The 25,255-nt window shown below is 39.9% G+C and overlaps 2 protein-coding genes across 7 annotated transcripts in view; both read right to left on the bottom strand.

Moving 5' to 3' along the window:
- The window catches only part of CC2D1B (coiled-coil and C2 domain containing 1B), a 35,766-nt gene extending 30,626 nt beyond the window's left edge, over positions 1 to 5,140 (bottom strand). The window contains exons 1-3 of one of the 4 annotated variants that reach the window (XM_069788743.1): positions 5,026 to 5,140; positions 4,385 to 4,489; positions 1,209 to 1,350 (exon numbers count right to left, since the gene is read on the bottom strand). In XM_069788743.1, the coding sequence (XP_069644844.1) occupies positions 1,209 to 1,350; positions 4,385 to 4,450 (208 nt within the window). In that variant the 5' untranslated portion in view covers positions 4,451 to 4,489; positions 5,026 to 5,140. Of the gene's footprint in view, positions 1 to 1,208; positions 1,351 to 4,384; positions 4,490 to 4,578; positions 4,704 to 4,800; positions 4,854 to 5,025 lie in introns of those variants that run through there. The other 3 variants (XM_069788745.1, XM_069788746.1, XM_069788744.1) reach the window with 3 other exon arrangements.
- Positions 5,141 to 5,747: 607 nt separating this feature from the next.
- ORC1 (origin recognition complex subunit 1) lies at positions 5,748 to 25,230 on the bottom strand. 3 transcript variants are annotated; one of them, XM_069788738.1, is made up of 18 exons: positions 25,065 to 25,113; positions 24,249 to 24,339; positions 24,053 to 24,157; positions 23,541 to 23,668; positions 21,994 to 22,163; positions 21,203 to 21,578; positions 20,250 to 20,541; positions 18,320 to 18,424; positions 17,760 to 17,958; positions 16,586 to 16,692; positions 15,694 to 15,795; positions 15,023 to 15,194; positions 12,700 to 12,807; positions 11,781 to 11,930; positions 10,428 to 10,547; positions 8,733 to 8,899; positions 7,467 to 7,554; positions 5,748 to 6,117 (listed from the first exon to the last, which is right to left on the bottom strand). In XM_069788738.1, exons 3-18 carry the CDS (start codon positions 24,139 to 24,141, stop codon positions 5,923 to 5,925), a joined length of 2,568 nt encoding a protein of 855 aa, XP_069644839.1. In that variant the 5' UTR covers positions 24,142 to 24,157; positions 24,249 to 24,339; positions 25,065 to 25,113; the 3' UTR covers positions 5,748 to 5,922. The 3 variants fall into 3 exon arrangements, with proteins under 3 accessions (XP_069644839.1, XP_069644838.1, XP_069644840.1); XM_069788737.1 differs by lacking the exon at positions 24,249 to 24,339 and having other exon boundaries at positions 25,065 to 25,230; XM_069788739.1 differs by lacking the exon at positions 25,065 to 25,113 and having other exon boundaries at positions 24,289 to 24,332.
- Between the last annotated feature and the right edge of the window lie 25 nt (positions 25,231 to 25,255).

Here is a 25,255-nt window from a genome sequence, read left to right as displayed (position 1 = left end):
TAACCTATGTCCAATGGCAGAAGTTCTACTATTATGCTTATTAGCAAAATTATGCTTATTTGCTTTAAGGGTTTACTACAATCTTGAAATCTAGAGAGTGGAAATTATTTAGAATTTAGTTTTAGATACAAACACCTCCTCTGTCTCTCATCAACTACAGTGTTTAGACAGTCACTTTTTCCAAATATTTTACAGTTCTTCATTTCCCTGCTGCTCTGTGTGAAGTCCCTTCAAATATTACAGGCCAATTACTGCAGAGCTGTAAATAAGGTTGTAGTTGTACTAACCCTTCTTTCCAGCATCTGCTCACACACCTGTAGCAAGGGTAGGTCCCACTGTCCTTGTCCCATCTCAACCACTTGCTGCCACCCCTCCCTTGCAGCCACAGCAGCATTCAAACAGGCAGGTAGCAAACCAGATCAAGGAACTGATTCAGCTGAAAACCTAGCACAACAACAGAAGTTTGTTTTTTTTAGATCAGTTTCCTGAACCAGCTCACCCTGCAGCTCCACAAATATGTACACAAGCTTAGAGGTAGAGCATGCTCACTAGAGACCGCCCCTCTCAGCAGCAGCCTTCACTTACAGTAGATTACAGTAATCCTGTAAAACACTGCATAGCTGCACTATCAGACAAAATTAACAGATGCTTAAAATATTAGGAATAGTAATGATCCATTCCAAGAGACACTCTAACCTGCATAATACAAACTACAGGATTCTCTCAGTAATTCCATCAGTTCCAGGATTTCCCTCTTAAAAGGGTATTCAATTTTGGTTACAGACTCCAAGTAACTAGGAATCTAACGCTCATTCAGTAAATTCAGTCTTTAAACGAAACCAGAAGAACAACCAAACAACAAACAACCCACCCTCCACTAGAAACACAATTTCCATTTGGAATTCATCTAGCACCTACTACACCTTTTTATGACTGCGTATGCTAAACAAGCATGTCTTAATTTAGTCATTAAATTGGGTAGCCATCATATATCTTTTTTCTATGTCTACAAGAGCATAGACAAAAAAAACTCTTACCCTTTTTGTGGCATAACAACTTAAACCTTTCAAAGTAAAAGAAAGAGTAGTTACAATTTCAGCTTCTATCGGTAATGAAAAACTTTTTCGATAAATCAGTGACTTGTAAAGAGCTATCTTTAATAAATTATTCAGGTCGTCAATAAGTAAAATCCAGATACTTTAACTTACTTTTCCCTTTCGGTTTTGATTTCCCTTCTTTCACTTTTCCTCCTGTGATAGCTGCAAGCTCTGCTTCTAGGTCCCCATCATCCCCACCTTCCTCTGCACCCAGCAGCATCTCTTCAGGACTGAAATCTACAAACAGCCCCAGCTGGAGCCAAGGGAAAATAAAAAATTAATTTAAAAAAAAGTGCAGTTAGAACAAAGATATCACTCAAAAAATCACACTGCATGGATTATTTAAACATTTTCATGCATTCTGGATTCTGTTAATTTCTTTTAAAGCCCACTGTCACACCACTTCTATTACCAAAAACAATGCACATCAGGACCCATAACTGATGTAAGGTACATAAATCTTAATAAGCCACAAATACTCCCTCTGAAACTCTACACAGCCAAGGATTTCTTAAAAATCAAGCCTATCTAATAGTCTGACATAACAAGGTAAAATAAAAGGATGTCTTATACTGAGCCTCATGAAGCAGATACCACCAGGGAAGTTCAGGGCAGTTCCTGTAACAGCTAAGCTAAAAAATATTCAATCATCATTCACACAATACAGGTCTGACGTGCATACACTGCGGAGATTTCAACCTTATCTCTTGGAAGAAGCTATATTCACATATACAGAACTGTTCTATACTTCTTGTTACCTCAGTTTGTAAATCAAACACATGGAAAGCGCAAACACAAACACAAGGAAACACAGCCATTACAAACCCAGCAATGCCTGCACTACACTGGAGTAAGCAATCAACTCTCTAGAACAGATCATCAGCTAAGCAACAGCATCTCAGGTAATATTATTAATAACAGCAATCAGAATTTGACAAAGTAGTGGGGGTTATCACTCAATTGCTGTAAAACATGCCAAAGGATATAAGTATCAGAGAAATCTCAGAGGTCTTAGTCTAAAAGGTATTCTTCTAAGATGCCATTTTATCACGATTTTTATATTGCCAGTTAAGATACTAACTGCCCCAGAAATAACAACACATTTATTCAAAGTATGCTAAGCTTTTTCATAAACATGAATTAACTGAAGTAGATTCATCCCATGAGGTAGGTGGAGTAGCTTTTCTCAGACTTTTTCAAAGCACAAGCTCTTGTTGGTTTATTAGTCAAGTAGGCAGCAGTTCAGCTTCTCTCAAGCAAAGGAATAAAAATCAGTCGTCATTATCACAAGGGTTAACAATCTCCTCCTGCCTCCAAGCATCTGAACTGCTGTGAGAAGCTGAAGCTGCCTGTCAGTTTATAAACTACTGTGAATAAGTAATAACTTTTTTTTAAAACTCTGTAGGAATTGAGGTGCTGGCAGCTACTGCCTTGAAATATTTTGCGTCCCTCTTTGAACCCTTTTATAATCCCAAAGGAGAATGTGGAACAAAGCTGAGAAACACTGATTCCAAGGACCAGGAACAGTATTCAAAAACAGCAGCTATTTGTTTACCAGCTCTGATCCTGCCCTTGACATTCTGTAAAGCACTGGGCAGATCAGTTAGCCACCCTCTGCCTTACCCATCTCCTTTCGGTAAAACAAAACTAATACATTTGCAGTCTTGGATAGAATGGAAAGAAGGTCAGGACAAGACTTAATTAGGAGATATTTATAATGGTGATCTAAAGATTCAAGTTCTATAGAACACACATACACCTTTTATCAATGTGCAAAATGGATCAGGAGCACATGTGATCTGTTCATTACTACACTGCAAGTGTAGAAAGTGAAGCAAGCGTAGTAATGAATGAAGTCAAGAAGAGAATCCAGCAGGTCTAGCTGTCTCTCAATCTGTTCAGTAAGGCACATTTCCAATGAAATTAATAGCATTAAAGAAATCTTTAATAGAACAGAAAAAAAGATGTTAGAAAAAACCTGCAGTTGATACACTACATAGCACAATACCAGTTCAAATTGAGTTAATTTGCAAGTGAACAAGCCATGAGTATATTTGTTTCAAGACACAATCCTCCATGCTTTAAGACAGGCTGAATAACTAACTGTATTGAATTAGAAATTAGTAAAATATGTTAATTGGATCCTTTATTTACTCTTTATCTTTTTAGACTGTGGTTTCTTTTTTTGGAAGGGGGAAAGAGATTTTCACCTTTTACCTTCTTCCCTGTTCAAATGAACTAAATCATATACTGCCTCTCCAACTAAGAAATGCAAACTTTGTATTAGAGCAATGGTGACATTATGGATCTCTAACTAAACCATTCTGCCTCCAGTATGAGAACGCTGGTTCCTAAGAAATCACCAGAAGAGAGTATCTTAAGCTATTTACTCTATTCTAATATTCTATTCCAATCTCTCTTCGTATTTTTCTATAATCTTATCAGTTATTCCTCCTCTGTATGTTACTTGCCTCTATTCTACTGTCAAAAGTTTCTAAAGTTCCATTCTGGTTCTAACACATTCTGTACCTCTAATTGTACTCTGTTTTTCTTCCACTATTCTACCCAGAATTTTGCCTTGGCTGTATTTCTAATTTTGACACTGTTGCCTGACTTCCTACACCTGCCAACCATGACTAAATCATGTTTCTCTCCTCAAGGCTTCTGAAACTACATCCAAAGGTAAAGAGTATGAAAAAACCCACAACACACAGACACATCTAAGCTCACTTTTAGCTACAGAAGAGGGCCACAGGCTTATCAGTCTATTTGTTGCAAGAAAAAAATGACTATACACAGGGAAATTAAAACTAACTGTCTCTGGTGTAGCACCTTAATGTTCTCTCATACGTGCCCCAAATGTGTTATTTGATATTTTGGTTGTCTTATTTCTGTTTTCTTAGAGATGTAAGAAAAACCTCCACATAGTTTTTGAGGTTATTATTAAATCTCAGTACAGCTGGGGTAGGAAACTACTATAAGCATGAGTCATGAGGTCTCCTATGAAGATTACAGCATTACAACATTGTGGCTTCCTTCAAGAGCTCCACTGCTGCATGCGAGAGATTTACTTTCAAGAAAAACGCGCTAAAGAAGCAAGCAGGAAAACAGGCACCACACAATTTCAATTTTTTCATGGTCCTGCAATATCTTATTAACACATGAGAGATTCTAGCAGGAAAACAGCAGCAAGAGGTCTGAACGAGACTACCCTTAAGAACGGTAGGAGTAGGAGGTTTCCCTACCTGCTTTGCAACCACAACTCCCTGGCCGTTTGCCTTCCTTACCTGCTTTGCAACTGCAGCTCCCTGGCCCTTTGCCTGAGGGCTTTTTTTAGGTCTTCTGCCAAGCATGCTGGTTCATGAATTTCCCAAGATTGTGTCTCTAAGGGACTGAGAGCACACGAGATCGAGCGTCAGTACCCTCGCCTGTCTCAACGCACGGCAAACCGGACGAAGGCAGGCAGCGCACAAACACGCACCCGCAAACACCGGCCGACAACCAGGAAGGAAAGCGCGGGGCACACACCGTGTAAGACGCTCCTGAGGGCCCAGGCCCGCCAGTGCCGCCTTCCTTCCCCCGCAGCCGCCCTCCGCCGGGCGCCCAGCCCGGCCGCACCCCTCCCTCCGCCTCAGGCGACTCGCACCCGGCTCTCCCCCGCCCCCGCAGCCCGGCCCGGGCGGACGGGCACGGCCGCTCGCACCCGCGCTTAGTGGACGGCGGGACCCCCCCCCCCCGCGCCGGACCCGGCGCCGTGTGAGGGCGGGGCAGGCCCGTCCCGCCCCGTACCCCTGTGGAGCCCTCCCCGCCCCGGCGCAGGGAGGAGCCGGCGGAGGCGATAGGCTGCGCGCCCTGTAAATAACCACCGCCGAGGGGCCGCGGCCGGCACCGCGAGAGGCCGGCCCGCGGCGGGCAGGCCCCGGCTCACCTCGGCCTCCCGCCGCCCGCGGAAAGGCGCCCGGTGAAGCGGCGCCCGCCCGGCACGGGGACGCCTGCGGCCGCGGCTCCGAGGCAGCAGCGCGCCTGCGCGGAGGGGAGCGGGGTGGGGCGGGGCTTCAGCGGCGGGGGCGGGGCCGGCAGCGCCCGGGGGGAGGGCGGGGCCGGGCCCTGGGCTGCGCGCGGGAGAGCCGATGGCTCGGCAGGAGCAGTTTTTGGAGGAGCCCGTTCCACAGAAAAAGGGTTTTCCAACTCTCCATCTCCCGGTAACCAGTGCATTTTTGTGAACAGGTCGATTACGAAAGCAGATTTCAACAGACCTGCACTACCTGAGGCCACATCTTGGAAACAATCCTCGATATCAATCAAAAAGAAAAAAGTTGGTTACTTGAATGACAAGTTTCCCCTGGTATTTTTTACTTTCCTGGTAGCAAACAGTCTCCTTAATTCAGTGCAAACTAGAAGTTCCTTTTCATTAGCTCAGTAACGTAAGGTAAAGCACATTTTAATGATGCCTTACACTCAACAAAAGTCAACGAGGAAAAGCTACATAAACTGCAACACCACAAAGACACTGCTACTCTTCACAAAAACAACCTCCTCAGCATAGTAGTGAGGGGAGTAATCCATTTCAAGTTCATACACCTCAGCTGAAAGGGGACCAGTTACCAGCACACAAAAATATTTTAAAAACAAATTGTTTGATTTCAAGTATTTAAAAGGCTTTGAAGCAAATTCTTTATTATACAAAAAGTGCTTTAATACATTACATTCAAGCAAAGTATTTAGAAAAAATACATCTCACTATTTCCATTTTATCAACAATTTAAAAAATAAAAATAGACAATATTTAAAATATTTATATGTACTTTAAAAAATCTCTATTGCCTTACTCTTCCTTGAGTGCATACATGACATCGTCCTGGCTGATATTTAGTCGCACCCGCATGTGAAGATACTTATTACTGGACTCCACCAGCAAGAGCCTGCAGGCACCAAGTCTTGAACAAATTGCCATAATTTCTGATAGTGTAGGGCTCTGCATGCCTTCAATTCTACACAACGCTATGTGTTGATGATAGACCTATTGAAAAAAAAAAAAAGAGAAAAGGACACAGGTCATGTTTACCTCCTGCTTTGAGTAGGCCAAGGTGAAAAAGAGAAGCTTCCTTCCCTCCACATCTATGGGAGCAGAGGAAAAACTAGCTCCAGTCCATTCAGATGAAACACACACAATGCTGTTTTAGGACAAAACTGTTATGACTTTGTCACAGAAGCAACAATTCCAAACTACAGTTTCCTTTTTTTATATAGCCAAAAAGCAGAACAATTAGCAACCTACTTTATCTGCCTTTTTTTTTTTTTTTTTTAAACTACATCATTTTATCTGTTACCACAACTCTTCTCCCCTGGAGTATGTGGACTAAAGCTTATTCAGCAGATTAAGAGCTGACATACAGTTAGTTACATATCAATTCACTCGGAAGTGATATTCAGGCCCAGTGACAAGTAAACATAAGTCACACTGACTACAAACATGAAAGATCACAGCTTAGAAAGGCATGATACACCTTTGTGCTCAGGAGAATGCACTTGTCACAAATCATGCAGACTAGTAAATCTGTAAAACAAGAATCAATTGGGGTCTTCTGCTTTTCTATTAAGAAAACCCTTTTGGTGTTACAGGAAAACCAAGGGGAAAATGTAACAAATCAGTCTAACAAAATATTCTGTGAACTTCAAGAACAAATAGCCCAGTGTATCTATGCAATCAACTGATGCGGACATTCAGGAGCCAGTAACAGTAAACGCAATTAAAATGCTTACTTACAAACCTGCAGAACCAGATAAAACTGGCAGGTTATTTTATACATAAATATATAGTTCTAAACATTTTTATAAGTATTAACATTTAGCTTCCATACAGTGAATCGTGACATGAACTCTGTGCAGTCTTCACAGCTCTGCTGAAGATACTAGTGATACACCTGCCTCTACTGAGAAAGACAGTGATACAGAAGTTGGAATCAGCTTCCAGTTTTCCTCCTTGAACTATGCTGCCTGCTATTTTCAGGTTCTCTTATTTTTCCTGTTATAAAGCATGTTAGGTGGACACATGCAATATTTTCAGATGCAGGCCAAAAAAAAAAATCACTTTGTGATCCAGATCACTGGTAACATTAATACAGCAGCAGATGTTTCCAGTTATTAAGTATTTAGTCCCATTGAAAACAGGTGGTAGCATTCAATTAGACTTTACACCTAGCCTGGACAGCCATGTCCCAGTTTACCTTGCCATTTTATTGTCTTCCATCAAAGTTTCAGAATGAAAACCCCAAATATTTAAGTATTTACACCTTTGCCTGATAATTTTGACAGCGCCCCCCTCTTTTAAGATTAAAAAAAAAAAGTTACTCCAAACCACAAACTTACTTGTTGAACTGTTGCCTCCTCAACTCCTGTCCTGCGAAACTCTGCCAAAATTGCTTTCAAAAAGATCTGTTCATGCAATGAGGCATTCCTGAATATCAAAACGAAACAGACAAAAATCAGTCTGCAAACTTTAGAACTTATGAAACATCAGGAAGTCTGGAAGGGAAATTGCTTGGTAACCACATACTTAAATGCAGGCTATTTTTCTACCTGAGAGGGCTAGTTTATGTCAACTAGCCATTATATTACACCCTGCAATTCTGGCACCACAATACATTGAAAGAGAGGCGAGGTGAAGTAAAATGCATTGTATCTGAACATGTTTCATTCCATACATCATACACGTTCTGCAGTGTGTTATGGTCAACTTACATTTATGAAATAACAAATTAACATTGAGGTTTTCAGGCCTAAGTAGCACAGTAAAAGCAGGACTTACATATCCAACAAAATACTGTATTTGCACCCCTTAGTCCCCCCTTCCCTGCTGAAACAGATTCTCTTCCTTTTGCCTAGAAAATGGTAAAGCACTTTACCGGCTACAGCTTGTGCAGGCCACTGAAAGGCAACAGAGTTCCTCACATGTAGTCCCTCAGGAAACATTTTGGAGGTCCTAACAGAATCTATTTACGTTAAAGAAACCAGTTCAAATGGGGAAGCCTTGCATTCTGCTCAGACCTCTGTGGCTGCATCTAAGCGAGCAACAACAGTGGCATAATACAAGCAGGTATGTAAAGGGGAATAGTTGACTTTTGAGGACCCGGTGCCTACATTATGCACATCTGAGTGTTTTTCCCCCCTCAGTCTAGCTCAAAGTCTGGTCCAGTATGCTGAATAACCAGCAGCATTTGTAGTTCTCGGCTCCTGAGTGTATCTTCCAGATTTAGTTCCAACTGGAAGGAATTCAAATATATGAACTTAGAAACTGCTGTTCAGTGAAATCGATGTACAGTAAGCAGGGACAATCAGGAAATTCAAAAGCCTCCTCCTGATCTGAGCTAACACACCAACATGGAAACATCCTGTATAAACTTGGTACAAGTGATTTCTATGCCTTTGTTTCCCCTGTCTTTAATTCCTATTTTGTATGTCTCTCTCCTAGTTGTGCTGCAAAGTTTGTTTTGTATCGTACTTCAACAAAGCACAATGCATCGCATATGCTCCCGAAGGGTGGTGAGGACAGACTGAATGTTTTTTTTTTTGGTTTTTTTTTAGGGGTGGGGTGGGGAGGGGGAATAGCCCAGTGAATCTGAGAAATGTTTTTACCTGATTGCATTTATATATGGTGATGAAAACATTTCATCTATGGCTTCTGTTACATGGGCCATCCTGACTATTTCAGGGGTTCTCTTGTGGCTAGCAAACTCACAGATCTCAGTGGCCCTTCTGCAGATATCAAGGCAACGCCTTGCATCACCAGACAGTGCTGCGACCTGAAAGTAAACATGACAGGTTTGTAGCAATATTTCCTACAAGTTGAAAAAGGAGTTTAGCATGAATCAACAGACAACACCCCTGCCCCCAAACCTGGCCACAAAACAGGAGAGCAATGCTACTTGCTAACTATGTTACTAGAATCCCAAATTTTAAATAACAATCTTATTGACCAAAACCAACAGAAGCAACATTCTGTGTCATTCCCCCGATCTTGTCATTACAAATTCAAGACTGAACTTTTTTCTATAACCACAGAAAAGTCATAGCTTAAAAAAAAAAAACAAACAACAAACCAGGAAATTCAATGTGAGCAGTTCAGTTCAACACCAGAAGTTTTCAGAAACGTTATCAATTAAAACCCTACCACAATCCAGGTTCATAAAAAAAAAAAAAAAACAACAAAATGGGGGGGGGGGGGGGAAGCCTCCTGTTTTTCCATACTCAATAGAATATTGATTTTAAGAGTACACTATTTTTTAGCAGGTCTCCAAGAAACATCTGGGATAGTGAATTTACACTTAAAAGTGCCTGAAAATTTTTAGGTGTCTGAAATTTCTGAAACTAAATACTTCTTAAAGCACCACTAGTGGTTTACAATTTTAAGAAAGCTATGAACATTCACGAGATATAGTACTGGCTTAGTTTTCCCAGTAGATGCTGATAACTTATGAAAGCCCTAGAACCCAGCTGGAGCCAAGAACGAGAAACCCTCCAGAAAATCTAATTGCAAGCTACTTTTCTAGATTTTCTGAAGAAAAAAAACATACTAGAAAAACACCGCAGATTATTCAGTCTGCAAAATTATCACTATTATTCTTACAAAAAGGTGGTTCCTTCATAACAAAACAAATGCTTATATTTACTTCTGACATTTATGAGTACTCCTTTTATAATACTACAATGATGCTTAGCAGGAAAAGTTTAAGTGTATACTGGTTGATGGATGTTCTAACATAATTTTAAGATTATTTTAATGTATAATTCCTAACATAAGACATTAAACAATGCATACATCTTAATTTGAGAAGCTTCTGATCCCCAATGCATTATTTATTTTTTGTACAGCTACTAAGACTGGCAACGGAACAGGTACTATTTATTATGCCAAGGCTTTAAACATCTTGAGAAAGAAAATGAATATGGATATTTCCCGCCACTAGTGGCATACTGGTGTTTTTTCAAGATCATCCAATGACTCACATTATGCCCAACACTGGAAGAAGCTGACTTATTATGCATTATCACGACTCTTGTTGTCATGCCTCCAGCTCTTAGAATATACTTCTGCCTTCTCAAAGTAGGTGGAAAAAGCAAGGACACTGCTTTAGCAATGTTTCCTGCTAAAATACCCTGTATACCTTGCAGAGAGCATAATGGATGATCCACTACTTACACCCCACTTGTCTCCAATATGTAACACAAACACAGAACCAGGTCTGAATACGTGCCAAAATTCTCCCCTGCTGCCCCCTGCCTCCTTCACTTAGTGCAACAGCAAAAGACATACATATGTACTTTTCTTACCTTTCTAGAAACCAGCTGAATTGCATCCTCTTCAAATGCCTTCATGCTGTTCAGTCTGGATGAAATAATTTGCTGTAACTGTTTGTAGGTGTAGGGCTGAAAGGACATTCTGGTAAGACCCTATAGTAAACAACAATAGAGTGAGAAACATTTGTAGCACTTGAAAACTCTCAGCTGCTCAAGCATAGCCTGTATAGTTAGTTTTATTTTCTCTGGTAGGAGCAATCTCTTTTTCATATCCTTCCCCTCCGAGTGATATGCTTTAATCAATTCTTCCACCTCGTATTTGTGAAATATATGTGCAAATCCACAAAACTCTAAGTGAGGACCACTGGTTGGACCTCTCCACTGAAAGGCCTGAGGAGCAAGCACTATTAGAATTAAAGTTTCTCTTACAAAACTTGTAAACAAATCAGAGCCACCTAATACAAAAATCTTTTGATTACAATGGTTTACACTTTATTTTTTAATATAGTAACAGCAGAAGCTATGAAAAAATACTAATCTCTCCTTTAGCAAATCTGTATATATGTATACAGTCATACTATTGACTTGATGTCAGCAATCAGCCACGAATTAAAAATCTTCTGGCTCAAGCTAATAAAAACTGCTGTCAGATGAGGAGGACAGTCTATGTTATAGAAGGTACACTGCCTCCCATATTGTACAGGAGGCCTGAGTTTTGCATTTCTTATGCAAAAGTCTTCTCTCTTGTGACTATATGGACTCAGCTGATCTGCAGGTTTACGGGGTGGGGGAAAGCAATTCACACACCATGGAACTATTTTTGAGTCACAGAAGGATGGAGGCACAGAGCACTGGTCTTGCAAATAACTTCTCAGAGCAGTGATGAAGAGATGACCTAGGAAAATGTATTCAACACAGTTGTAGAGTGCATCTAACTTTCTGTCCAAAGGTATTCAACAAAGAAAAATCTACAAGCTTATGATGGCAAACAGAGAGAAGTAACTAGGTGCCTGGCATGAAAGGGGAAAGAGGAAGGGAAAACAGAGAAGAATTCTTCTGAACTCTAGAGTAAGCAGCTGAACCATGAAGCATGGCATTTGATTATCCAGATCTTAATATGTTTAAAAAGACATCTGCATTCTTAATTCATTCTTCCAATAACATAGTGTACTTACACAGCATAACATCTGATTAGCAAGCTGGCTCCTAAACTTAATTTTCTAAGATTTATGTGTTCATTATCAGCCCTCTGGAGAGAGAATTATAAAAGCACTGTTTAACATCTGATGTAACCAGTCCTACCCTTCTCCTGGATTACTTTTGACTGCATACAGTATTTAATCTGTTCTCATTTTACAGCATAGCAACAAAACTGCTAGGACATACCAGCCTGCTAGCTACTCTGTTCATCATTATTCTCTCTGGCAAGTCCATGGTGTTAGCAATGGCCAAGATGATTAACTTGGAGTGCTTCTGAGTTGGCCAGTCAAATAAATTGTACATCACATTCTGCTTCCGGGTCCACAGAAGATCAAGCTGCAGAGACAGAAAGAGAAGAATTAGACTGAAAAAGAATGGCCTTGGATTTGCAATATTTGATGGGGGTTTGAGAGTGCTAGCTCTGCCACAACAGACTTCGTATGTGATTCTGAACAAGCTGTCTCGGTTGTGTTTCCTCTATCCATCTACTAATAGGACTGCATTTTCTGAATTAGGACTCTAATCTCTTTTGGAAAAGCACAGGCCTACTAGATGCTTGAACAGTATTAATCACAGTAGAGTGATTAAACAGCTCGAGTTTTTAAACACTACTGTGATAGTAATACTACATCTAACAAGATTAAGACAGTCCATTTAAGACCCTGAATTAGCTTACAGCAAAAAATAAGTATGCATTTGTTTATCACTGAACATAGCACATTCAAGAAGTTTCAAAACTGGGTATGACTTATTTCACTGGGAGTTTGCTCACTGGAAAAGCAGCAGCTTCCAGACAATATACAGTTGAATTCTATGGTATTTAGGACTTGACAGAACAACTTGTTCTGTGACTTGGACCAAAACAAACCATAAAACCAATGTGAAATCCAAGGCAGAGAACAATATGGCAACAGGTTACTTGCCCATTTAAATTCAGTTTCCTAGTAAGGCCAAGAGGAACTCTTTGTGTCTTCTCTCCTAAGTCTATTCCTTTTAGACCACATATGATATACTCTAAGCATGTACAATTTGTCTTTTCCCATCCTCCAGCAACTCATTTCTTATGATACTTCAAGGAAAGGGAATGAAGGATTCTTTGTCTCACCTCATCCACTACCAGCACTGTAGTCTTCCTCTTTGGTCCAGATGTATTGAACAGTTTTGCCAAGAGTACTGCAGCATGGGTTGCTGTCACCTTCTGACCTGTCAGTAACTGGACAAGGATTAAACACTGTTGTAGGTTAATCACACCAAAACCCTGGAAATACAAAGTTTAACTCCTATTCTGTTTTAACTTTTCTCTAACATCAACACTAAACATCTGTTGGGTTTTTTTCCCCCCCGTGGCAGGGGGAGTAAAAAAAGAAAAAGTAGCTCGTAAGACACTCAAGGTCTACCAGAAACTGTCCATAAGGGAGAACAAAAATAAAAGAATACATAGCTAAAAAGAAAGGTCCTGCAATTTGTCTTATATATAGATTAAGAAATCCCGAACCCAGTCTCAGGAGGACTCTAAATGTAGCATACCTCAAGGGTGTCTCTGAACACAAGACACACACTGAAAACTTAAGTCAGTTGACAAGAATAGCCTGACTTCAGTGATCTTGGACTCCCATTAAAATATTAATGAATCAGCAGGATCTAGAACTAAATTTATTCAACTCTTAAGCTAAAAAAATACCTTCAACAAGAACTGCTTCTGCAATAATCTATGTTGTGTATCCTCCCTTGCAGGTCCAAAGATATACAGAAATTAAAGCATGACATTTCAAAATTACACTATATAAGCTGAATCAATTGTTCAACATAGTTCAGAGTCAAGCTGTAAAGTAAAGGGGAGATTGCATTTGAAAATTGTATTTGTTCTCCAGAATCCCTTAAAAACTGACCCAAGATTTCATAATTATTAAACAAGCTGGAGCATGACAATAATGTATAATCTAGACTTGTTTCGTGTATCCAATTCAGTCAGGACAGTCTGAATTAGTCATAAAATGCAGTTGGATCCCAGACGATCCTGATTCTACAGCTCTGGAACTGGGCATCCCATATACCACAGAGTTCAGTTTGCTGTGGTGGAACTGGCACACTTACTATACCCAGGTATTTAACCTTATCTCTCTCATCTGTTCAGGCCTTCCTGTCCCTGTTCCTTCTCTATAAACTTTCCTATGACAGTGACGTAACTGCAGTAGTGAACACTCCAGAATTTGCTTCTGTCATGCAAAGACATGTCAGCAAACTGGAGCTAGAGGCTGACCTGTGACAAGAGATACAGCAATCAGAAAAGTAGCAGCAGCCTAGCTAGGGTACTTGGATAACAGCTGAGGCAGAAGGTTTCAGAGAAATAAGTGGTTCATTTGACTGTGTGCTCCCCTGAAGGATATTTAACTGGGTTAACTTAAAGAGTTCAGGGTCCATGGGGAGCAACAAGTTTTACTTCCCAAGGCCTATTCTTTATTAATTTTAAAATTTTATGCTGAACAGGATAGGAACAAAGAATGTTAAAATACTTTAACATTACCATGAAAAGGTAATTGTCATGAAGCCTTTCACTATGCTACAGAAACACAGCAACCTGGCTACAAGACACTGTCAGCAAGACACTGTCTATGCTGGTTTGAGGAAATGATGCAAATATGTAAATTTAACTCCCAGCTATGAGGATAGGGGTATTAGAACAATGTATACCACTTCCTGCTCAGATGGAAGATGTCAAACTTAAATAAATGGAGCGTAAGTTTATAAGAAAATGCAATAGATGCTTCGGGAAACCATCATTTCATTTCCAAGTCACTGGCTTAAAGTTAGCCTAGACTGACAAAGGTATTGAGCAGTTACTGTATAATGCCTATTGGGTGATCTTAATCCAGTCCTCTGAAGGTTAATTCACACCCATATAAACGCAAGCACAGTCAGTAGTCCCAGATGAGATACTGCAGACGTTTGTCATGGAAACATGAAATACTGTATCGTTGACAGAGATGATCCCTCTTTAGCTGGATTGCTATGACAACATACCAATTAACCATTAAGACTCCCTTAGTAATTATTCTACTACTACACTGACTTCCAGAGTTGTCATCTCAGTAATTTTAAGCATACCTGTGCAGAAAAAGTTACAGAAGGGGAAAATATAAAAAGAATCTGGTTTAGATTTTTTTAAACCTGAGTGGATGTAATAAATCAGGCTATTTCCCAGCCACTGCCCTTATGCAGCTGAAAGCAAAATAGTTCAACAAGTTGGCCATGGCCTTAAGTTAATTATTTTTTAACCTGGTTCAGATAAAAGCATACAGTCTCTCAGAGGGACTACTTGGAAGTATCGATATGTTAAATGCCTTGAAAACTAACACATCGAGGATCTGATGGTAAAGTATAAGATCTCTTCTTTCAAACCAGAGAGCCATTGAGGAGGCTTTACTTACCTCTAGCATCTGCACGTAAGCTTGGTGAGGGTCAGTCAACTTCATGCCATTAATCTCTACAAACTGGAATGATGGCAGGTCATCATTTTCTGCAGCTTGCTGAAGACAGCGAATTACCTCATGAACAGTTGCAGTTTTACCTGTCCCAGGCACTCCAGAAATGTACATGCACCTACAAAAGGAGAACACCTTTTCAGCAGCCTGAGCAAAATGATAACACTCTTAGGATTAGTGTGCTGGAATGCCTGAGTTCTGAGACCAGCATTGAATACTACTCCTCTCAATTCAGGCAATTCCCTATATTTCAGTTACTTTATTTGCAAACTGGGACACGTAACACACTGGAAGATCATGAAGATTGTTATTATTACTGAAGCAATTAACAACCTAAAATACTTTATACATGTAATTTACCTCTTCAAAAAAGAAAAAAAGGTTTCCCAGACATCTAAAACTGACTAGTTATACTTTGGTCTGTAATTTGAATCTGTACAATCCACATTATTTCTATGCACAATCCTTCTTAAGGAAGAAAAATACTAGGAAAATTCAGCTAGGAACCTTAATTCAGCCAAATGATAACTTTTTAAATAAAAGGAGCGTTGATTGTCTGACTGCTGTTATGCCATAGGTAGATGTTATCTTGGTTACAGTCTCACCAACAAACTTACCCTCCTGTACCATCAATAAGTTTGCTTTCCACAAAGTTATAGATATCCTGGAATTCTTCCTCACGACAAGGCAGACATTCTGGGATAGCAGAAACATGCAGCCTTTTGATTAAAAAAGAAAAGGAAAATTGAAATAGGAGGTCCAAAGTTTGCATTTTCACAGTTCTACCTGAAAGGCCTACTGAGGAAAACAAAGAGCCAGACGCTCCACCTTTCACAGTTGCATGTAGTTTTCCAAATCTCTCCCACGTACTTTAAATCTGAACACCAATGTCAAGTATCCCAAAAGAAATAGCCTAGTCTCTTTATATGTGCTTTTAAGTTTTCAGAGGACTGAACAGTCATCTTCATAAACAAACACCATGAATATGCAGCAATAAAGAACTAGCTGTTTTAATTCACAAAAAATTTGTAAGTCAATGTAGAGGTAGGATAAAACAGATGAGACTGCTTATAGGAAATTGAAAAAACTAAAACTCAGTTTGAAAGATACAGTCAATCCTGAATGCATTTTTTTTTTTCCACTGAAGATTTACAACAATACCTGTAAAGCTTTTTCACACACTAAGAGGAAACAGATACTGTACCTTTACAATCTAAAGCTAGTAAGAGAGGATCTTTGTTTTTCTATTGTTGCACAGAATAAAGACAGATACCTAATTCTGAAGAACTTAGCACAGACTGGTTACAAAAATTTGGAATTGTAAATACTACTAGTATTTGCAAATCTAGTATTGTGCTGTAAATTCATAAATGCTCTTCTGGTATCAAAACACAGACTTTTACCAAATTTATTCAATATGATAAAGATGACATTTCCCTATTTCAGCATAGCCTACTGCTCTGCATAGCCGACACAACAAGATGATTTCCTCCCTTGAGCACACATTACCTTAATCTGGCTTCTTCTAGTATACTGGCTGGTTTCTGTGCTTCATGGTTGCGCCTAGGAATTTCAGGAGTTGCATTCCGGGGTGTCTTGGGTGTTCCTGGTAAAGGCTACAAAGAAAAGTTAGAACCTAAACTAGATTTTCTACATATGGCAATTTCTCTTGAAGACTGATCCTTCATACAAGTTTCCCAAACATTACTGAAGCACAAAGACTACCTAGGGATGCCAGAGGACAAGCTGGAAAGAAAAACAGTCTTTACAGAGGGAATTACCAAACAAGCCTCATAGTCTTTTCTTCCTAAAGGGAAAAAAGAAACTGGAAAGAGGGTAGTAACAAAGACAATTACAGCTTTTAATAGTCTGAAGAATTTTTAAATTGTCTATTCCTTTCTAAAGTGCTGTGTTATAAAGTGATCTGGTTCTTAAGAAACAGCAAGCAACTAGAAATTGATCTATCTGAATTTCCTTGTCCAAACAAAAAAAAGCCATACAATATCGTAATTATTTTTCTTTGCTGTGCTTACAAGTTCTAGTTACACTAGGATTTCTGTGCTAGATATTTCATAAACACAGTGTAAAAATTAGCCACTGACAGCATGTACTGGCTATAGTGCCGAAAACAGTCTTAACAAGTCAGGCCTAACATTCACATAGCCTGGTATCCCATCTCCATCAGCAGCCAGGACACTATGAGAAACTGCTGGCCAAACTCTTTGGTGTGGCCATGAACACTGTAGAGCATCCCTTTTGTGTCGGTAACCATTGGTAAGCTTTCAAGAATCAGGACAGCTCTACTGCCCAGCACAAAGTTGGTCTTATGGCTTTCTGCTATACATAGATTGCACTCAATAAAAACTATATAGAACTAAAATGTCTCTGCGCAGCTTACAATAAAAGTAAAAATGGTGGCCATAAACGTATTCATCAGTTTGGCTCCAGCCCAATCCAACATTTTCCCCGTTTAGGCTAGAGTTTTCTGATCAACATTTTCACAACATTCACAATATGCAAGTGTTTTATACATTCACATAACCTACTCATATCAAAGATCGTATGAATCAAGAAAATGTTTCATTAAAAGCTAAGGGGTTCAGACACTTGATGGTGGTCCACAGCCATCAAGCATTCAAATAATTGCCTCAAATAACAGCAGCCCCTTTATATAGAACCTTACAGTTTTCTTCAGGGTCTTAGGAGTGTGAACTGAAGACTTCCTTGAAGATTTTGGGGTGCTGAGCATTCTGCTTGATTTAGTTTTCTTTTCTGGTGTACAGAGCACATCATTGTCCTCTTCTTCACTACTTGAAGAGTAAGAGCTGTCTGAGCTAGATAGAAAATCCTCTTCCTGGTTCAACTCCAGTGTATTTAATATGCTATGAGAAACAGAAATGACAGTAGTTTTAAAAAAATACATACAACTCTACACAGTACTAAGTATCATTTGTACATTTTCAGCTTTTTCTGTAGTTAAATGGAATCAGCAAGCCAACATATTTTCCACTTGAGCTGTTCATTTTCCATGGCTACTTAGTAGACTCGTTTAAAGGAAGTCAGTTTTCTGATGAACACCATGAGTCAGCTTTAAGTTTCTGAACATAAGACAGTTTTCACTCATACCGCAATTAAGCTGTGCTTCTAGAACCATTTGCATTTCAATATTAAGCTAGACAAACAGTCAAGGCTTCAAGCTATCAATAGCGATCTGAATAAGATATCACGGATGCAAAAGTTTACCTGACTTGCTCTGCAATGAGAGCGCTTGTTTTCTGTGCACATATTCTACGAGAACGAGGGGTCGATACAGGGCTCTGACTACCCAGTTCCTGATGTCCAATTGAACTGTAAAGAAAGAACACAAAGCTATTTGTATTTCCTCGTTGCATCACACTTGTAAAGATGGAGAGGCGGCCTTTCAAACTTCAGGCTCAATTGTTATGGCTGTCAATCCAGCACAAATTCTCATTTACAGTTATTTACAGATTGGCTATAGCATGGACACCAGCAGCACAATTTCCCCTCTTGCACCCTCTCTTCAATATATGTTTGCCAAGAAAAAAAAACCGAAACCACAAAATATTTACTATAGTTCATTCATGGTCTGTACTGTAAAGATTTTTATGATAAAGTGTTTCTATAAAGCTCTGTGAACCAGCTGAGGAAAGCTGCTAAGTCTAAAGAGAGGACCTGAGTCCATACAAGTCAGAGTTGCTAGCTGACCTGTGGTGCTGTGACAACAGCAACTGCACTAGCATTAGTTCAAAACAGATGTCTCTGATATGGGCCCTATCAACGTTATACCACCTTGTTTCCTGATGCACCCTCAGCTGGCAACAGCTATTTATTTCAGCTTGACTAACAGCTGTTGCACATTAACAGCTTTCCCTCACTTCCCCAGTTAGACACATATACATCAGCAAAGAGCACCAAACAGATGCTGATATAGTTGAATTAACAGCCAAATTATTTTGCAAATATAACACTGCCAAACAGAAGGGACAGGGGCTTAAAACACTAGTGTTTTTTTGTTTGGTTGTGGGTTTTTGTTCTTGTTTGGGGTTGTTATTTTTGTTTGGTTTTTGGTGGTTTGTGGGTTTTGGTGTTTGGTTTTTTTGTTGGGGTTTTTTGTTTGTTTGTTTTTTAAGAGAAAACAAATATGATTTTCTTCAAGCATCTCTGATCTGCCCTTTGGAGTAAATTTTTCTACTTGTGTTTTGAGATTCCTTGGTTGTCTTTTTAGGCATCTCTTCATCCCTACCACTGAAACCCTTTACTGTTAATACAACTTTTCTATTAGTTCAGAGGACACAGTGAGATGAATTACTTTATTTGTAGACAGTTCTCAAATTTTTTTTAGATCTGTAAATACCATTAAAATGCCATTACCTTATCAATGGAAAGTAAATTTCTTTTGCTATACAATAAGTGACAAAAATGGGGTGCAGATCCACTAAGTATTGCACCAACATCTTTACTCTGAAAGGAGGAATACGACTTGCAATATTTTTATACAAGAAGGTCTGATCCATTCTCCTCCTGTCCCAGCTTAATGCCATTTTTAGAGGCTGGGTGAAGATGTACTTAAACAATTATGCTTTTTGAGCTTTGATTTCTTTTCTACATAAAAATTATCATGAAAGTATACGTACAATTACCATGGGAACTCTCATGAGGCCAATCGCATCCCTCCCTATAGTTGAGCATATCTCAATAGTTGTCACAAGTAGGGCACATTTGAGCCTGTGTGTGACATACCTACAGCGACTGCAGAGAAACAGATTTTTACCCATGCTGATGGGTACAAACCATAATGATCAATATGGCTTCAGTTCCCTTTCATATCATCCTACCATTCCCTTTTCCAACCTCTTTTCTCTCTTCTTGTAACCACAAACTGATTGTGTCCATCTTAAAAGCCAACTCCTTTTATGATCTCCCCAATCATTCATTCACCTCCAGGTAACACACTTTCTAGAGCTTTACCACAGTACACTTGTAACTATTTAGGCTATCACCTTCTCTCAGTGATCTCAACAGGCAAAATGTAGTACACAGAGAGATTTCACCTGCTTTTCTCTCCAGAAGTCTTTCATAAATGTGCTTTAAGGGACATACATACAAATAGAAACCCCATACAAAAGTAATTATAAAAAAAGTTATCACTTACCATATAATGTCATATTCCCTATTAAGATTCTTGTCTTTCTCACTGGAGTCTTTGACCTTACTATAGGGGGATAATCGTATTGGATCACTAAATGTCTGCCAGTGCTCTGCAGTATCAAACTTTGACTTATCACTGGCACAAGGCATTTTTGGTGGTGAGCCTAAAATGCCAGTGAATTTCACTTTTCTTTTAGTAGCTGATGGTTCTAATGGTACTATAGCATCACAGTCATCATCCAAAAGTTCCAAAACTTCACATCCCAGGAGCCTGCCTTTAGAAGATCTTGTGGGACCTAGGAATCAAGAGCAAAGTGAACTTTTGTCAGGCTTTAATATGGCTGGTTTGGTTAACTTTCAGAAGGCATGGTACAACTGGCTCAGTGGCTGTCAGTTAGATGACAGGAGATAGCATTACACTCCAGGAACAAGAAACTGAATCACTAGAAGGCACATGCTTCCTCTAAAAAGATGAACAAATAGAATACAAACTGATTTTTTTCAGTTTTCTAACCTGCCTCCATCACTTACAGCTTTACTCAGGCTCCAGTTTGAAAATATTGCACATTACATAGGATGAAATGTGCTTATTCAACCAGCCCAGTGGAAACATTCTAGCACACCATTAGTCAGAAGTTTAAAAAAAGTGAGACGTTCTGAGGTCAAGTTAGGCTGACTGGTAGCATTTCAGCCAAGAAGTACTTTAATTTAGACTTACCAGTTACAAATAAAACATTTGCAACAGCAATTGGATATAAGCAGTACAGTTGCTTGAAATAACAGACATAAGACAAACAACTGATGCACCCAGAAGGCTTGGGCTAACTCCAAAGCCTGAATAAGGCAGCTAAAAACACTGATGTTGAATATTACCATTGTTTGAACTACCCAAAATGAAGAGGTGCAAAACATTACATTCAATACTACCAGATGGACAGAATATTGCCATATACATACTGTTTAACTGTAACTTCTTCCTTGCTGTTGGAGTTCTCATGCCATTAGCCACTCTTTGTGAATGTCTCTCCTTAGCAAGGGAGGACTTGGAAGCAGAATGTTTTGATTCTATTTCCAACTCTACATTTTTTGGTTTTGTGGCACTCCGAACAACACTTTCTCTCTCTTTTTTCAGGGGGGAAATGATGTCCAAAGGAATAAATGAGTTTGAAGAGTTTGAGATGCCACCTCCTTTCTTGTTAGCTTCTTTCAGCTTCGAGAATGCATCAGGGGACAAAGCCTTAAAGCATTTCCCATCCCAAGACTGTTTTACATAAAAACTTTGTTCCTTGTTTAATGTAATAGGTAGTTCCTCCCCTAGATGTAGTGGTATTACCTGTAAAAACAGAAAATACCAAAACACACATACCTCAGCATTTATTTAGCATTCAACTATTTTCTTAGCATGCAACTATTTTCTATTCACAGATCTTATTATTGGAACTCATGCAATCCTTCATTATAGAGGGCAACACCTTCAACCTACATTTACACTAGCATAGGTTTATTGCACTACAGGACTCCCATTCATATTACTTCTTTCCATGCAAACCTCTAAATGAGCTGGCTGCCAACAACCAAAGGGATGGAGGAAAGAGAATATCAACAGTTTTCAATTATCCTATGTTAACTGCATTAACAAATACACATCACACATTTGGTTTGCAAGGGTGCTGCACTGTTCTATTATGCTTTTCAAATTGTTTCTGTTTCTTTCTTCCCTCTATGTGCAGGGGGGTTGCAGTACATACCATGACACTTTTAATAATGGTCTCCACAGCTATATCAGTGTCATAGCCAGGAACTTGATCAAAAAACACCTCTTGGGGAGAAACCTCTCTTTTAAGTAGTTTACGTTTATTCGGAGGTATCTCTGTAATATGAGAGAACCACTGCACAACTGCATGTTTCTGCTGACCACCTGTAACAATGAAAAAAAGTCAGTGAACATTAAGAATTTTATTGTATTGCAAACAGTTATTACCAGACCTCGATGACTTCCGCTGAAATGCCATCAAGGATAGAAATCCTCCCTGGATCCAGGTGAGAAAGCATCCGATAAGATATTACAATTCCCATTTTCTAAGCCAAATTAAAAATGTTTGATTTCAGAATTTTAAGGACTAGGATAACACACCTACATAGGGTCTCAATCACAAAATACCTGGAGACCAGCTCCAGACCATCAGTTCACTATCACAAATGAAGAAGTTCCTTATTTGCATAAATGTGATCTAATCAAACTCCACTAATCAAAAGCAGCAACAGAAAAGGAGAACTGAGAAATTTCAGAACATTTGTAATGTCAATGTCATTTTAGAAGTGAGCCAGAAACATATTTATTCACTGCCTAACAAACCAGAGAATCTTGCTGTTGAAAGGATATCTAGGAGAAAGGCTGAAAAAACACTACAAACAGATTAAGCGTGAAGAGAGTTAAAAGAAACATTTGGAACATATTATAATTGACTGTTAAGTTACTCTCTACAATTTAAGACATTCAGCTTTGAATGAAAACAAAGCCATACATCTTTAACAAATTTGTCAGATATATACAACAAAAGGAAAATCTTGTTTTCAGGGAAGCTTCATATGTTTTATTCCAGCATGAAAAGAATATTCATTTATGTTACAACAAATGTGCATTAATAAAAAATAAGCTGGAGTGATATGTATTTATGTTTAAAAAAAGTAAAGAAATTTTAAAAACCTCAAAACATTACTATGATGGCCCAAAACAAACAACAAAAGCTATTCAAAGTCAGACATAGCTAATGAGTAGTTTCTAATTCAGACTCAGACATAGTCTTTGTATCACTCACCTTCCATGATTTATCTTTTCATATCTATCTCTATAAACAAGTAGTTCTACAAGGGACAGAAATAATAAGCCCCATTTATTCAGCCTTGTACCTTATCACTATATTACCCGATGTCTAATAAAGATGCAAGTTCCAGAGCTGCAGTGCTCTTGCTCCATTTGGATTATCCAACCTCTAAATAAAGCATATGCTCACACTGTCTTCCTCAAGAACCATTTCTTTTAAATTAGACAAGTAAGCAAAAAAGATTGTAAGAATGTAACGTCTTAAGCTCTCTGTTTATCTATCAAATTTAGTTGAAATTAGCCATCAGTCCCAAATATTTGGGGAGCATGTGAATAGATGCAGCAATTACCAAAGCCTAATTTCCTTAAAAAATTATGCCAGTGATATAGCATTACTGCTAACTACATCCCCATGAAATAGGTAACGATTTAAGATTTCTCAGATAAGTAGTAAATTTTTATTTCTCTTACCATCTTCATATAAATCCAGGAGTTGTGCCACAAAAGGCTGATCTGCATTCTCCCCTTCTACTAAAATAAAGTTGCCAAGTTGTATACAGGTTTCTGTTCTGCTTCTTTCTGATGTGATAAGGATTCCCCTAGAAAGGGATACAGGCATGCACATTAACAGGATTTCATATTCTTCATAATTCACACATCGTTAAAGCTGATGGCCTGTCACTTTCACAGCTAGTTAAGCCCCCTCTTGCAAAACTTACAATTTAGTTTCCCGATTCAAAGCTTTCATATATGTTTTAATTAGACAGTTAACACTTATTCGCAGATTTGGTTAAATGCTTTTGTCTACACATTATACAATTTATAATTCAAGAGCTTTGTGAGAACATTTTTGTTATACACATGCCTCAAAACCTTACTTGTATTCTCACTTACTGCCACATTAACCTAAACGATGTAAGAAAGGCAAAGAAACCTTCATTGATTAAGTTTCCCTGGACAAGCCAGAAATAAACTTTACTTACTTGTACCGGGAAGTCCTCAGTTTTCTGTCTGAGCTCAGGGGTTTTCCATACCAGGAGTAGATAACTTTGCTTTGCTGCCGGGTGTTCATGATTCCCAAGGAAAAGCTAAAACAAATAAACAAGCAATTTTTTTTATCATCATTATTTAAAAATGAAAGCAGGGAAAGACTCAAGATGGCCAGATACATAGAAATACCGTCAATTGTTTCAGTGTGTAAGAAGAACGCGGCACGCACCGGTCGGTTCAGCGAAGCCTCCCTTCCCCAAAGCCTCCAGGCGCCTCTCCCCTGAGGGAGGAGAAAAAAGGAAAAACGTTCAGCAGCGGCTTTTTCTTCAATTCCTTTTTTTTTTTTGTCACGTCCAGCGCTGGACTAACGCACCCGACAAACGTGCGATCCCCTTTGTTGTTACCGGCTACTTCGCTTATTCCCAGAGGAGGTCCATCAGCTACTCTCCGCTTACGAGCAAGCCCTCGCCCTCCGCCGGGCTGCCCTCGGGGCCGGTCGGCCACCCGCCGCCATGGCCGGGGCACACCGCCGGCCGTTCTCAGACTATGCCTTACTGGTTTTCGCCCAGACCCCACAGCGACCAGGCGGCTGAGACCGTCACGAACATTTCGCTTGCGCTCAGTTTTTACGGTTGGGGGTTTGGGGAGTATTTTTGTTTGGGTTTGGTTTTGTTTTTTTCCAAGTAAGATTTTTTTTTTTTTTTTCCTTCTGGAAACAGGGCGCAAGGCTCAGGAAAACGACACGCACACAGAGCCGTTCTCCCCTCACCCAGTTTAAACGAGGCAACAAAAACCTCAGGCAGGACTCCGCCTCAGGGAGCCCGCTCCCCGCCCCGAGCTACTACCCACTTCCCAGGCGGCCTGCGGGGCCACGGCGTCGGAAGGCGCCCATTAGCCCCGCCGGGTCGGACCCGCGGAGAGACGCCGAGGTGCTCCACCACCTCCCCAGAGCCTCTAACCCGGCCGCCCCCCGCCTCACGGGCCGCAGGGCCGAGGCCAACTCACCGCGGCGGCGGCAGCGCGAGCTCCTGCCTAGCGCTGGGATAGAATTTCGCGCCAAAGCCCGGCCGGAGCGCCGCGCCCCGCCCCGCCCCGCCCCCTCCGCCGCGCGCGCGCAGGGAAGGAGGCGGGAAGAGGCCACGCAGGAGCGGCGCCATGTTTGCGCCTGGCACCCCGAAGCCGCGGCCGGAAGGGAT

The sequence above is a fragment of the Haliaeetus albicilla genome, chromosome 8, assembly GCF_947461875.1.
Source record: "Haliaeetus albicilla chromosome 8, bHalAlb1.1, whole genome shotgun sequence".
NCBI classification, from domain to species: domain Eukaryota; kingdom Metazoa; phylum Chordata; class Aves; order Accipitriformes; family Accipitridae; genus Haliaeetus; species Haliaeetus albicilla.
The sequence above is the reverse complement of the archived record's forward strand: the minus strand, read 5'-3'. Positions and strand labels throughout refer to the sequence as shown.

What these genes read in the sequence shown, in the direction of transcription:
- ORC1 (XM_069788737.1), bottom strand. Translation starts at nt 25,216, where the DNA reads ATGGCGCCGCTCCTGCGTGGCCTCTTCCCGCCTCCTTCCCTGCGCGCG. An exon ending in CTAGAAGAAGCCAGATTAAG is followed by an intron (nt 15,796 to 16,585) that starts GTAATGTGTGCT and finishes TTTAATCAAAAG; the next exon opens with GCTGCATGTTTCTGCTATCC. An exon ending in ACAGAGTAGCTAGCAGGCTG is followed by an intron (nt 10,548 to 11,780) that starts GTATGTCCTAGC and finishes TGTTTACTATAG; the next exon opens with GGTCTTACCAGAATGTCCTT.